General features: G+C 36.9%; 1 protein-coding gene across 1 annotated transcript; it reads right to left on the minus strand.

Moving 5' to 3' along the window:
* Positions 1-87: 87 nt before the first annotated feature.
* On the minus strand, positions 88-15,559 carry calub (calumenin b). The gene is made up of 7 exons (XM_028450713.1): positions 15,444-15,559; positions 10,837-11,062; positions 9,551-9,744; positions 5,393-5,559; positions 5,249-5,309; positions 2,958-3,157; positions 88-1,608 (listed from the first exon to the last, which is right to left on the minus strand). The coding sequence occupies exons 2-7, from the start codon at positions 11,055-11,057 to the stop codon at positions 1,504-1,506; spliced, it is 948 nt and encodes a 315-aa protein (XP_028306514.1). The 5' UTR covers positions 11,058-11,062; positions 15,444-15,559; the 3' UTR covers positions 88-1,503.
* Positions 15,560-15,810: the final 251 nt, after the last annotated feature.

Below are 15,810 nucleotides of genomic sequence, written 5' to 3' on the forward strand. Positions count from 1 at the left end.
TTGAGTTTTTAAATATGTTTTCCTGATTGTCAGCTATAAAACAATCATGATCATTTTTTTTTTACAACATAAACACAGAAACTTGAGTTTGATGGGGGTTTTTTATTTATTTATTGAGACATTGTTCTCCAACACAAACATTTGGACTGATTGTAAAGGAACGCTCACTGAGCACAGCAACGTTATTTACAGTCTGCAGTGAAAGGCTTGTTGCTGTAGTGAGCCTGTAAAAAACTTTTACTGTAGATTATAGTACACCGTAACAAAGATCGACAGTGGTTATAAAGTGGGTTAGTAATAAGTACACAGGGGTCTCGTTTAGCCCAAAACCGCTAAAAAAACAAAACAAAAAGAGGACGATTCTTTTTGCATGACACATATTGAACAGATTATAATTAATATGTGAAGGCCTCATTTATCTAGACATCTTTTTACAGGAAATTTTACTTTGATCTCTTGACATGTTTTGACAGCCAACTGTCAGTCTTCCTCAGAGGCGTCTACTGATTGCTTTCATGTGTCATAAGTTTTTCTGGGCGTGGCCAACTTGACAGTTCTCTCAGGTTGGCCACACCCCCCGTCGCCCAATGGTCTTTGGAGAAAGAATTAACTCATGAGGACACATGAAAGCAATCAGCAAACGCATCTGAGGAAGACTGACAATTGGCGGTCAAAACATGTCAGGAGATCAAAGTAAATTTCAAAATAAATTTCAAAGTTAATTTCCTAAAAAAAGTTAATAGATGAAAAATAAATGAAACCTAAACATGTAATTTAAAAAAAAAGAAGAAATTAACTTACTGGGATTAGATAATAATTAAATTGAAATATAAAGGATCACAAACCAAAAAAAAAAAGCAAGGCAGTCATTGACGATACAAATAACATATGTACACAGATTTACATGCACACACACACACACACTATAAAGGTGAAGAGCAAGTAAGAGAGGCAGCAATTGATCAGTTTTTAAATCTGAAATCCTTCAACTTGACACAAACCGGTGTTTTTCTCGTTCACACGGTTGGTGCGACTGGATGGTTTCTCTGAGATCAGGAGGACAAACGCAGCACGTGATGCTGCTGTATTGCACGAGGCCAAATTGTCTTCGTTCACACTGAAACGGGCCGCTACCACGTCACAGCAAATAACAAAAAACAAAACAATTCAATCAGTGATTTTAGTTTACAAGAGGAGCAGTGGAGCGGTGAGCGTTATTGGATCCTAAACCCAGGGCGTGTTGTTCTTTAAATGGCTTTGTAACAGTAGGTGACCACTACTCACACACACTGATCCTTTCAATAAAAGCAATGATTAGGTCTGATTTAAATGGCGTCGCGTGAGGAAGCAAAAGGCAGCAGTTTCCCAAAGTGACCACCAGGCTAAAAAAACAGACACATTCGTTCAAAGAAATGAAATAAATTACTCCGTGGCGTCAGCTTCAGCTAAACGTGATGTGCTCGTGTCGTACGCACAGTCTTTGGAGGCGGACGACGGCAGACGTTAGAACTCGTCGTGTCGGGTCAGAGCTTCTCCAAAGTCGGTGGCCTGGGAGCCAACGAAAAGGTCGTACTTATCCACAATCTCGGCTTTGGTCAGACGGCCGTCCTGAAAGAAGCAGCAAGAAGACACGAGATCAACATGAGGACGCAGAACAGGGTTGGAGGCAATTATAATTGTAATCACGTAATTGACAATTACAATTATGATTTCATTATAATTGTAAATTTAAAAATCTGTTGCTGTCATAATCATAATTTCATTGTAATTGAGTTCAGATAATTGACTTTGTAATTGTTATCAGGGCTGGGTGATATGGACCAAAACTCAAAATAGCGATATACGATATAAAGATATGAAATCTGACCAGAAAGACAATTCAGCATTAAATTTGCTGATGCAAAATGCCACACAGACACATTTATTATCAAACAGTCGCACAATATGTGCCACTTTGGCTTTTTCTCCTCTAAGAGACAGCATGTGTGAGTGAGTTCTGTAGTGTGTCTTGTTTAGGGAAAGGTTTGGATTAGAACGCACTCAGAAATCCATCAAACTGTGTTTTCATGCTGTTCTGAGAAGTATAGAAAGCAACGACTCCTAAAACAAGTATTTTAAAACAAAACAAGCAAAAACAGAAAAAAAAAAAATATATATATATATATGTGATATTGTATCAATTATAATTTAACGCAAAACAGTTCCATGTACACTTCTACACATATGTAGTTCATTATTAAATCATGTTTCAGATCAAGCTTTGCCACATTTTACCATTTAAGTAAAATTTAAATCAAGGGCAATAGTGACAGAAAAAAGGCTCAGATGCCCACACCAAAACTAACCTGTTGGGGTCAATTACAATTGTAACCTCGTAATTGATTATTACAATTATGACGCATTTATAATTGAAATTGTAATTGCAAAAAATCTTCACAAAGTTCAGACAATTTATTTTGTAATTGTAATTGACATGGAAATTCTAAAAGAAAAAACCCCACAAAACTGAGGAACCATGTTACACTTCTGTGTCTTACACATACATAATTAACAGATATCAAAATATATTTTCATTGATTAGGAAGCCTAACAAGGTAACAAAGATATTTCTTTCCTTGTATTGTTTTTAAACTACACCTGGCGAATAAAATCCTTTCTGATTCTGATTTAGTGTATTTACAGCTGATTTATGACCCGTTATCATAAGAGATGCTAACAGAAAGCTAACACAAGAGGAAGATTCACTTTTATTAGGTTATTTATTTCAGAGAGCATAACTGTAATTGACTTTCTGGGGATAAAAAAAATTATTGTAACTTAATTGGAATGGAAAAATTGCTAGTAAATTACTGTAATTGTAATTAAATATGGGTAATTGAAAATGTAATGTAACTGAAAAATGTAACTGACGCCAAATGTGTCATTAAAACGAGCAGAGAAAGGAGAAACAGACGCACTTTGTCAGCGTCAGACTCATAGACCAGGTGCTTGGCCTCAGCATCAGCGTGGTCGTAGTCCGTGGGCAGGATCCAGTCCCTTGTCTCCTCTCGGTCCATCTTCCCATCTTTGTTTTTGTCTCTGAACTCTGTGAACTGTTCTCTCTCTGTCTTCACCCACTCGGGTTCCTGAGCATCGCCCTCCTGGTTGTACATGTCACCTGGAGAAAAAGAAAGTAGGAGGACTTTAAACAGATCAAAGCAAACCCTACAGCAGCTACTTATTTAAAGGCACACCGCGGAATTTTTGACCTAAGGAGTTGACCATTATGAGTTATTTTAAATGATTCTTCAGGCCAATATACGGCACTTGACAGTATCAATGCTCAGAGCGGGACTTCCATCTTGAAATACCGCTCATGTCAGTTTGGAGAGACGGACCGTCTTTAGCCAGGTCATGTGACCTGGAGAATGCCTGGAGAACGTATAACTTTACGGCAGTCACATGACCACAGGCTCAGATATACTCATTGAGCTAAGGCTTTTGCTACTATTTTTATGTCTGTTTGACTCCTGGTCATGGCCTAGACAAGCAAAAAGTTTAAAACTGTTACTGAGGAAGCCCATCCACCACGCCGACCCCCGGTGAAGGGGGGCGATGACGGCGACAAGGTCAAGGAGTAGGGGAGAGCGCCAATGACGCGGCAAGGAGGGCCGAGCGCCGGGCCTTTGGCGGTGGAAGCGGCAGCTGCTCCTCCAGCCGCGGCACGAGCCCCGCTTCGCACCACAGCCCTTAGAGCCAATCCTTATCCCAAAGTTACAGGTCAACTACTGTCTGCATACACAACTAAAAGACAAGGGAGGTTGGCCCGACTGTTTGTTGATTTTTGCGACAGTCCTGCGGCGCTTGTGGCCACAACGGGAAACGTGTAAGTTACAGGTCTAGCGCCCCTAGTGGCCAAACGTTACACAGTGTGCCTTTAATAAATAACTGAGCATTAACACACAAAAGGGTATCAAACAACATATTTCACCATCATTTTAGTTTTAGTTTTTTGTTTTTGTTATTAGTTTTTGAAGTTATTCTGTGCAGGGTTTCTTCCAATTTGTGTGGTTTTGTGTGTCTATGATTTTGTTATGTGTGTTTATGTTATGTTTTTGCGTATTTTTTTGTGATTTTTAACTTTTTTGTCATTTTGTGTTATTTTTTTGTTATTTTGTATGCTTTTGCAGTCAATATGTCTTTTTGGGATCATTTTGTGTATTTTTGTTATTTTGTTTATTTTACTGTCAATTTGTGTGGGTTTTTGGTTTCATTTTGTGTGCATAGAGTTTTAGTTGATGCACATTTTGTTCATTGCTTCATCTGAGTCTGTGTTAAAATCTGTGAAGTGTTCTAATCCAGTGGTTCTCAACCTTTTCAGGCTGCGACCCCCAAATAATTCAGCTGTAGATATCTCACTCCCTCTAAATATACAAATTTAATCAAATCAATATTTTCCACAGTTTGCAAGTTTTCAGTTGCTTTATATCATATGATGGTAGCCATTTTAATCTCAAATTGTTCAAATAACTTCATTATTCGAGAATTATGCATTTTGTTACAAAATTCCAATAAAACAATAATATTGGATACATTTGGGTCATTGATGTGATCCATAAATATTCTGTCCAACTACATTTCTTTTAGTTAGAAAAATGTTTAAATGCATAAAAAAAAAATCAAATCTATTAAATTAGTGTATATGACCTCACTTTTTAATTGTTACTAACTAAATTACTTATCTGTAATTTATTCTGTTATCTAAAGTGTCCAAATATTATGTGGTGCGACTGTCTGGCCATGACTGCCGTTTTGAAAAAATCTATAAAATGACTAATTCATTTCATTTCTGACCTATTTTTCTTCTAGTATAGTACTGTATCAGTATTTCTGTTTTTATTCCCATCATAATATTCATGCAAACATTGTCCGATGATGCACTTTATATGAAATATCATGCGTTGAAATCCTTATACGTCATTGACCAGTTTATCATTTACATATAAGAGTGCAAAATACAACAGAAAAATCTATAACCATCTATATTTTGCAGCATACTTGAAATCTAACTGGACTTTATTTGGCCTGTTAACAAAGGTTTGACACCCCTGTTCTTCAGGCTTTTATTTTGAAACAGAAAACATGCTCCAATGCAAATTATGCTAAGGATTAATGTATTAAACAAAGCTTCTTATATTGAAAAGTGTTGCTTTACACATCCATAAAACGTTTCCCCGGCGTTCCTTCCTCTGCTGCTCTGAGGACTCACCTATGTACTCGTCCAGTTCTATTAAACCGTCTCCATTTTTGTCGATGTCTTCCATTGTTTCCTGTTCAAACCAGAGAGAGAGGAAGTGAGTGAAAGATAAAAGAGTGAGAGAAGCCTGAGTTTCCCACAGAGCAGGTCCCTCACCAGCACCACGACGTCCTTCATGTGGTCGTACTCCTCGGGGTGAAGGAATGCGGTGAACTCTTCTTTGTTTGCCTTCATGTCGTTGTCCTGGTCGGCCATTTTGAACCTCCTCTCGTCGCGGTCCATCATCTGCCTGTAGCTGAAGCCATCGTTGGGGTCCGGGTCGTCTAAGGGTGAGAAGTCAGAGGATGATGAGTGTCCAACACGATTGGGGTCAACTACATCTTTCAATTACCATTCTGTCTTCAATTACAACTCAATTACGATTAAGGTGACTGGCATTTTTCCCAATTACAAATCAAATTATAAGTATAGTTTCCTCCCTTAACGCTGCAATATGTAACTTTATTTTGGCATCATTTGGTCAAAAATCCATAATCATCTTTGAGCATATTGTAATCAAAGTGTTCTGAGTGGACAGTGAATCTATTCTCCTTCTCCTGGTTCTGCAAATGACATTTAGAAATCCAGAAGCATGATGCTGGATGTCAGCCAATCAGAGATCTTTCTACAAACATATGTGCTCCATGAGCTGTTTTTGGCGTTACTATTGGCTGCTCGACTGAAGTCAGACACGTTCAGGCACACTTGGTAGTAAAAGTGTAATGACGGACGTCCAGCAGAAGTCTCCATAACAGCGTTAGACACAACAGATACACAGCAAATCAGGAGAAAAAAGGGAGACTGAGGTGGAGAAGCAACAGTTTAAAGCCACAAACACTGAGGAGGAACAGATCGCTTTGTGTCCGCAGGACCGTCCATGCCTGTGGCGGTCCGCCCCACACACACACACTGGTGTCAGAGAGAAAGTGAGAACAGATGCTCGTGTAAATCAAGAGAAGCTTATTCAAAGTGAATTAATTTTATAGTCTGGATTCGGTGATGGCTATCAGTTCGCTCAGAGCGGCAGGCAGCTGAGATCACAGCCCCCTCTGTGTGAGATTGTGGCGGGGACGAGTCGATGGCAGCAGTCTCTGCTCTGGACAATAACTACAGAGATACCTGTATTCATGTTAGAGTCTTTAAAATACCAGAAAAATCTCCAATAACAAAAGATAAAGTCCATACATTTGTCACTAGTCTATATTGAGGAAAAAGTGGCGCATTCAAAGTGAATGTGGAACTGTGCACAGAAACAAGGCCGCGTGTCACAACAGCAAACAGGTAAATATGATTGTGGCTGTTACCTGACTCATACACCTAAATCAATGCGACCTGATGTAACCTCGTTATGTTCCGCGATACGTATGCAGAAAAGTAGAGGCGTGGCTTCTGGTAAATTGGGAGAGTCAGTGGGAGGAAGTGAGGCGGTTTAAGGCGGGACATCAAGACGTTACTCAGAAAATCTGGATAGCAGTTTTAAGTAAATTACAATTAAAGGTATAGAGGAGGATTTACCTCAAGTTTAGAAAAGAAAGGCCCTCTCCACTTTTTAAAAAAATGCACATGCACAACACTCTACCTGCTCCCAAGAGGGAAACGTGTGCGAGAGAGCGTGTACAAGCCCAGCTTTCCTCGTGCACAGCTCTGTTGGTGTCGTCATCACTCATACAAGCTTACTTTCCAAAAGAAGATTTTCACTTTTCCCACTATGTCAGACTCGCCACAGGTAGGTGAAAAATGTGCATGGGCAGCAAACGAAAACTAGCTGGTGACGAGCACGTACGACAGTCTTACGTAAACATATCACCAGAATGATTGACAATTAGGAGGACCAATAGTCTTATTGAAACACCCGAAATTTGAAGCAAAAAAACATCCTCCACAGTACTTTTAAGTTCTCAACGACTAAAGTTCCTTTAATAAACAACCCCATAAAACCTATCCTTCCTCTTGTGTTAGCTTTCTGTTAGCATCTCTTATGATAAAGAGTCAGTTTGACCCATGTCTTAAATCAGCTGTAAAATACACAAAAAAATATTACCTATCATCCACCTTGTTGCTCATCTCTTGGTTACCTTGTTAGGCTTCGTAATCACTGAAAATATTGGTATTACTATTTTTGGGTCAGCATACCCCTAGATATTATTTTATTATATTTTTTAACGGTAGGATGATCCTCTAGACCAAGGAAGGCAAATTAATTTTACTTCAGGGGCCAAATACAGAGCAGTTTGATCTCAAGTGGGTCACAGATATATTGCAGGAAAACAAGTAATTTCAACATTATTGTTCACTAGTTTGCACTTCTACTTATACACAAAATACAAATTATGTAAGAAACAGACAATATCTAAGCAATAACTGACAGATATCAGTCCCAACAGGATCTTAACTTTAAATGTCCTAGATTTTGTGACCAGTTTCTATTTAATTAAAGGAAAAATTATCTAATAATTTGAGAAAAATTGAAAGATTTTGTAAGAATTTAGTTTCACATTAAAAATCACTGCAATAATGTGATAAAAGCACTGGGAAAACTGTGAGCCCCTTCAAATATTGATGAGTTTCATTTACACAATGACTGATGTTTTCTCTATTGTTTTTACTTTCTCCTGCGGGCCAAATTGGATGCTCCAAAGGGCGGGATTTGGCCCCCAGGCCTTGAGGTAGTGGGAAAAGTTGAAATAAAATATATTTTAAAAATTGCTAACTATGCATTTGTAAACCATAGAACTGTAACATGGTTTTCCAAATTTGAGTTTAATTAAAATGTAATGACAGTTTTTATAGAATTTCCATAACAATTCTGAACTCAATTACAACAGTTAAACATTTTCCCAATTGTAATCAGTAATAACGTCATAATTGTAATTATCAATCACATGGTTACAATTATAATTGATCACAACCCATGGGGGTATTTCATCAAGCCCAGCTCAGGGTTAAGTCCAGGTTAAACCTGAAAGTCCAGCTCCGTTAAGCCAGGTTCTAACTGGAACGGCCGTTTCATCAACGAGAAAACACATTGGTTAACACAGTCCGTGGGTCAAACCTGCTCTAGACCAGGTTTAAGCAGCAGGCTTGGCTTAAGCTGCAGATGCACTCGCATGAAACCACGTCATCATTATTAAAGAAGTCATTTAGTGATGCTTTAAAACACCCAACATAGATCTACAATAGGAAAAATTAGTCAAAAAGAATTCTGTTCACTTTATTTTAAATACCGCTTTAATACGGTATTTTAAAAGAAAATTAAACAGAATATCATGTTATATTTTACATACATTATATGCTATATGATTTTAAATCCATACAAATGATGATAGAATCATTGTCTTATCACATGTTTAATGTGTACTGTATTTTTAATGAGATGTCAGTCTCCATGTGTTTAAACCATCAGTAATAATATATAAGAATACGTGCCTAACCATCGTCTCCGTTTACCGCACAGTATAAATGTGTCCATTGATCAGATTAATAATGAGAAAGCTGTGGATATACAGAGGGGGAGGGGCTTCAGGAACAGTCACAGGACAGAGCATTAAGGTTAAATAAGGTTCCCAATGACAAAGATACACTATCGCTTTTCGGGATAGTGCACAGCTCACCTGCACCTGCAGCGTCTACAGTGTTGGATGTAACATCCAACAGCATCCAACAGCATTGCTGCTTCTCCCGCTGTTCATTTAGAACTGAGTTCAACAAACTATTAATCAAACACTCACAAGTCTCATAAATTACATATTATTTAATTGTGAGTTACATCATCTCTTTTATTAAACGCTGACAGGTGTTAAAAAACTTATCAAATGCACACGATCAGTGTGAGATCACATGATCAGATGTTTGCTATGATAAATTGACTAAATAACACCTTCTTTAACCCTTTACTACTTTTAAAATGTTCAACCCACAGCCGGTCCTTTTTTTTTTTATTTTTAACGTGTCTGTCATTTATTTTCACTGCTCAGTAACAGATGATGTCACATCCTGTTGGTCTCAGCATTGGTTTCTATTGGCTTCTCATTCATCGTAAAAGCTGCAGCGCATGTGCCGTCACTCTCTAATCATTAAATATGTGATCAATCTCGTGGGTCTTATGAGGACGTTCACTTAAGCTAAACACTGTTAGCTGATTGGCTCAGCCAGCGTGGTCACAGATGACTTAGCTGAACCAGGTTTAAACTACAGGCCCGGCTCTACTGAGAACACTTTGATGAAATACCCCCTGGTGTCCAACATGGTGAGCGGTTAACTCTATGATAAACCTACCAAGAATGTATCCATAGGTGGCGTTCTTATACTCCTCCCAGGTGACCGCGCCGTCTCCGTTCAGGTCGTGACTTTTCCATTGACGGTCCACGTCGTCATAAATCCACCTCTTCTGAGCGTGTTTGATCCACCTCTTCATCTCCTCCACCGTCACAAAGCCGTCTTTGTCCTCATCGATGCGCTCGACCAGCATGCTGCGCGCGCACACACACACACACAAACACGTTGAAGAAGCTTTAATACCAACAGTGAAGCCTGTTCTAGGAGCGTTTCCCACTGACTGTTGCACAGGTGAGGGCAGGACAGCGTTCACTATGACATTTCACAAATGATTATGAAGTAAACAATGTGCTCTTCTTACCAGGGTTGGGTCAACTCTAATTGTAAAGGCATAATTGATCATTAATCACAATTAAGACAATTATAACTGTAATTGTAATAATTGGTTTGTAATTCTGTTCAGATAACTTCTTTTGTAATTGTATTTAGCATGGAAAATATATGAAAACTGCAAATTACAATTTAATTAAACACAAACCTGGTGAACATGTTACAGTTCTATGTCTTACACATCTGTAGTTAATAATTATTCAAATATGTTTCAGATCAACTTTTCTCACTATCTGTCACTTTTCATCAGGATCATTTTACCATTTAAAAAAAATATAAATCTAGGGTTATAGTGGTCAACAAAATGCTCAGAAGCCCACATCAAAAATATTAATACCAATATTTTCATTGATTTGGAAGTCTAATAAGGTAACCAAGAGATTAGAAACAAATTAGATCATACATTTTTTTTGTGTGTATTTTACAGCTGATTTAAGACATGGGTCAAACTGACCCGTTAGCATAAGAGATGCTAACAGAAAGCTAACAGGGTGTTATGTTGTTATTTATTTCAGACTCAGTAATTGTGATTGGACTTTAGTAATTGAGAAAGTAATTACCCCACGGGGATGAATAAAGTTTTTCTGATTCTGAATCTAATTGACTTTCAGGGAGAAAATATTAATTGTAATTTTAGTTGTAATTGGAAAAATCACTGGTTACCGTAATACTGTAGATAGACAGATAGATAAATACAATATTGATTGCTAAAGAAATTGTGCAGCAGTCTGTTGCTCACATTCACACAAACAGCAGGATCTACAGGATTTAGGAAGTTAAAAACACATTAGAAAAAAGTAATAAATACATTAAATCACAATTGAGTCATTAAACATGGATAATTGAAGACGTAACTGTCATTAAAAAATGTAAGGGACCCAAATCCTGCTTCTTACCCAAGTCTCTCCTTGCTCTCCTCTGGCGTGAGCTGGTCGAACGTTTTGGCCTCCTCTTGTCCCAGAAAAGCTTCATGGTCGTAGTCGAAGTTGTCGGCGTCGTCGTGCTCTTTATTGCTGAGCGGGTCGTCATGGTGAACGCGGTCCTTCTTCTCCGTGGGTTTGCTGGTGGCATAAACCACACAGAGGGCAAAGCACATGAGCAGCGGCCGGAGCTCCATCGTGCCTACGAACCAGGGGTTGGAAACGTCAGGAGAGATTGTGTGAGCCAAAGCAATGAGTCGGCTCCAACATTACATCCTAGCTCAGGACTGTTTGACACACACACACAAAACCACACTAATAGAGAAGTAGCAGGTCATTTCATGTCATTTCCACTTTTTCAGGACATCCCACGTACAGTCATGGCCAAAAATATTGGCACCCCTGCACCTCTGTCAGATAATGCACCACTTCACTGTGCCATGGGCTGTAAACATCTTGATGAGGATGCACACAGTGAACACAGGAACACTCTGGAGATGGACTTGTAGCCAAATCCTCTGACAATTCTTTACTCTTCTTTCTCTTATCCATGCTCAGTGTGGTACACACAGATACAACACAAAGGTTGAGTCAACTTTTCTCCATTTTAACTGGCTGCAAGTGTGGTTACTATATTGCCAGCACCTGTTACTTGCCACAAGTGAGTTTAACTGCAAATTAAAGCAGCATCACATGCTTGAAATACAATTATTTCTTACAATTTTGAAAGGGTGCCAATAATTTTTTCTCTGATTTTCTGTGTTGTTCCAATGCAAACAAAGGAAATAAACATGTGAATACTAATGCATTTTTAATTTCAACAATGTTCTGGGAGAAGTGGTGCATTATCTGACAGAAGTGCAGGGGTGCCAATATTTTAGGCCATGACTGTACTTTGGTCTCAAACAATTCTGAAATGTTTACCAATTGTTCCTTAATTATCCAATAGACACACTGTACAATTTAAGTTTGATCAGATGAATACTTTTTGAGATTCTTTCACATTCAGCTTCCAAGAACTCAGGAACTACATCAGATAAGAAACTAAAATTTGGTATAGAAATACAGCTCTACCGACTCTCTCAGATTATAAAAACAGATCTGCTATACATCCTAGCTAAAACATGTTCCAGTCCCAAAAAACACACTAACATTTTTCCAATTTTAAGGGGCTAGCATGTCCACCAGATAGGATGTATTTTATATATTCTGAGAGAGTAGGTGGAGCTGTATTACTATACCAAACTTCAGTTTCCTATGTGGTGTAGTTCCTGAGAAATTGGAAGCTGAAAATTGAGGAAAAAAGTGACGCTCAAAAATCGACATCACTAAAATGTCCATATTAGGGCTGGGCAAAAAAATCAATTTATGGAATTTATAGATCAAAACAATTTTTATTTTGAAAATTTGAGTTTTTTTAATTTTTGATTTGTTTTTCACACCACATTTTTTTCGGACTTTTCCACATTCCGTCCTTGTGGGTTACCGTAGCAGGATGTGAGCCAGCCCCCTCTTTGTTCACATGTGTTTACCCTTTGAGTAGGCTACATGTGTGCCACAGGCATGTTTCATCTTTTATGATGAGATGCTAAGGGAAGAGTTCATTGTAATGTTATAGAATATGTAGTTATCTGATTTCTTAATCTGAAAATTTAAGCTACTGTGAAGTTGCTGTTGCACTTTTGCTTAAATCTTGGTTAAAGCTTGAAATAGTTGAATGACAGAGCCTCATTTACTTTTTATTTAGGGATTATTCATTGCATTTTAACTCTTGAGAACAATCACAGCAATAAAGTTGCACTTTTGACAATATATCTGATGTCCGCAGTCATTTTTAAGTGCAATGAAAAAATCAAATCGAAACTCAAATTTTTCTTAAAAAAAAAAAAACATTTTTTTTCAGGCAAAATCGCCCAGCCCTAGTCCATATCCCAAAAAGTATTTATCCAATCAAACTAAACATGTACTGTGTGAAAATTGAATACTTACAAAACAATTGGTAAAAAAAAATATCTGAATTTCTTTAGACCAAAATGCGCAGGATGTCCTGAAAATTAGTTGAAATGACTCAGCATTAGATTTTCCGAAGCTGTTATTTTTGGGTGAATAGAAGGGTTTTTATTTTTATTTTAACGAACTGTTTCACTTTGCTCCGCACTTATGTTTCACATTCTGAATATGAAAAGTGCCATGTAGACATTAATAGAACACAATAGAAAGCCTTTTCTGGCCGTGGCGCTCTGCGTGATAAGATAAGTCGGCTGCTAAAGGAAAGAAGACGGAGGCTTTTTCTGGGATTGTTAGAAAGGAACGCCACAAACCAACTAAAGTCTGACTTATTACCACTCCCTCATAAACAAAGACCAACAATATTTTATGGACACAACATTTTTCAGGTAGATTAACAGCTTCTGTATCGAGTATGAACAACTCAATCATCCAGAAATAATAACATTCACATATACAAATGCATGCTTTTCTAAACAAACAGAAACTGTGTGTACGTACGCCTCGTTTTTGACTGTGTGCAATATTTAAGCATCTAATAAAAGTTTCCTACCCAGACGAAGGTTCATAAATAAGACATTTGTGGGTCATTGAAACATAAGGATTTTAATTTCACTGCAAAATATTTCATAAAATGGGCATCATGGGACAAAGTTAGACAAAGTTTCTGTTACTGTGAAATAACCACGGAACTAAACATAACAACCCTGGATCAACCTGTCACTGAGAATGTTCATGGACATAATATTTTCATTTAAATGTTCACCTGCACTACTCATCAATGCACTACTGCACTATTATCTTATTATTATTATTGTATTTTATTTCATTTTATTATTATTATTATTACTATTATTATTATTATCTTGTTATTTTATTTAGTTTGCACATATTAGTCTAACTACTCTTTATATTTATGTTTATACTTCTTTTTTATTTATTTTTCTTTTTTCTAGTTGATTGTTATTATTAGTCTAACTACTCTTTATATTTATGTTATACTTCTTTTTATTTATTCTAGTTGATTGTTATTATTTAATGTTTACACTATCAGAGAGAGCACAGTTCACCAAGACAAATTCCTCATGTGTAATCAATACATTACTTGGTCAATAAAGTTGATTCTGATTCTGATTTTTTTATATGATGGAAATAAAAATATAGATATAAATTCTAAACAAAACTAAAAAATGTTGGGGAAAATCAATTTAGAAATAAATTTAGAGTCATTTTAAGAATGTTTTTGAAGTAGCGATCATGTCAAGACAGTCACACCACGTGCTAATTTGAAAATGTAAAATAAATAACAGAATAAATAACACCATTGTTTTTTTGTTTTTTTTTGGAAAATTCAAAGTGAGTGGACTGCATATATGTGGACAATAACAAGGATTTCACCACATGATATTTTATAATATGTGCTTCATCGGGCAAGGTTTGCATGAATATTATGATGGAAATAAAAAAAATAGAAATTTGAACTCTTCTACAAGATTATAATAGAGCTAAAATAGGGCAGAAAATAAATGTGAATAGATTAAGAGAATTAGAATTTGAAAGATTATTTTCAAATCAGCAGTCATGACACTTTGAATAACACAATAAATTAAAGACTCAATTTAGTAAGTAAGATTTTTAAATGACTACTTGGTATACTTGGTATTTTTTATGCATTTAAACTTCTTTTTTTTTTTTTTAAACTAGAAGAAATGCAGTTAGACAAAACAATTTGGATGCATATTTGATAAAATATTCTGAATTACGCTATACAATGTTAAAATAAAAAAATATTTAGTCTGATAAATTTAAGGATAGGAATAAGGATGCAGTTGATTCCGAAAAACGTGGCTAAGATAAGATAATCCTTTATTGATCTCACAATGGAGAAATTCACTTGTTACATTTGGCAAAAGATCACTCAGGGTGTGCAGAATATACAAGAAATGTGCAGACAGTTAAATAGTAAAAAAAAAAAATAGGTATCTTATGTACAGTAGGTAAAAGCAAACATCACGAGGGGATGTAGTTAAAACAATTGGGAAATGAGAATAAATACAAATGGAATAAAACAGTCTATACAAACTAGAGTATCTCGGTGCAAAGTTTAGAGTTCTAGTGCAGGTTGTCAGTAAGTGACGCTTACCAATTAGAAAACAACTGCGTGGAAAATTAAAGTTTAGTTTCTCTTTCATAAAGAAAAACTAATAACCAGCATTTCATCACCTTTTAAAAGTACAAATCCCATCAACAGTTTACTTATATGCCTCGAAAATAAATTCATTAGCTGTCGATTATTTCCTATTAGTTTTATTCTAATAGGATGAACTGCGTTACCTGTAATATGTCTATAATCTCTGTTGAGACCGTTATTTGTATCAGTCTTACCATGAATGCCCAAACCCAGCATCACAAACAGACGAGCTAAACAAGCTAATTTTAACATCTAGCTGGAAAATTCAACGATAATTTGTGCAACACGAACAAATCCTCCTCAATACAATGTTTTTGAGTGTTACTCCAACAGGATAAAAGTAAGAACTAATAAGTAATTATCAGTATTTATGAGCATCACTTACCAGAAAACAGACCGGTGTGTGTTTGTGAGTGTGTGTTATTCGGCAATGGTCGCTGTAGCTTTGCCCCTCCCCCCGGAAACACACCCAGAGTTTTCCTGTGCTGAAACCACAGGCGACCAATCACAGCGCGACATGCCGAATGCCATGTCGCACGCTCATTGGTCCACTTCATGGCAGCACACGTTGATTGGATTGGCCGAGAACCGCCACGTCCTCAAAGTCAACCAGACGATTTCATTCATGAAAGTCCTAAAAGAACCGCTCCACGATTAAAGGTATTAGAAATAAGAAAGCTGTCCAAACACACATTATAATAGAGACGTTTGGTGTGATTTAAATCATCTGTAAAGTCTTTTATTGGCTGTTA

Source organism: Gouania willdenowi, chromosome 6 (assembly GCF_900634775.1).
Source record: "Gouania willdenowi chromosome 6, fGouWil2.1, whole genome shotgun sequence".
Classification (NCBI taxonomy): domain Eukaryota; kingdom Metazoa; phylum Chordata; class Actinopteri; order Blenniiformes; family Gobiesocidae; genus Gouania; species Gouania willdenowi.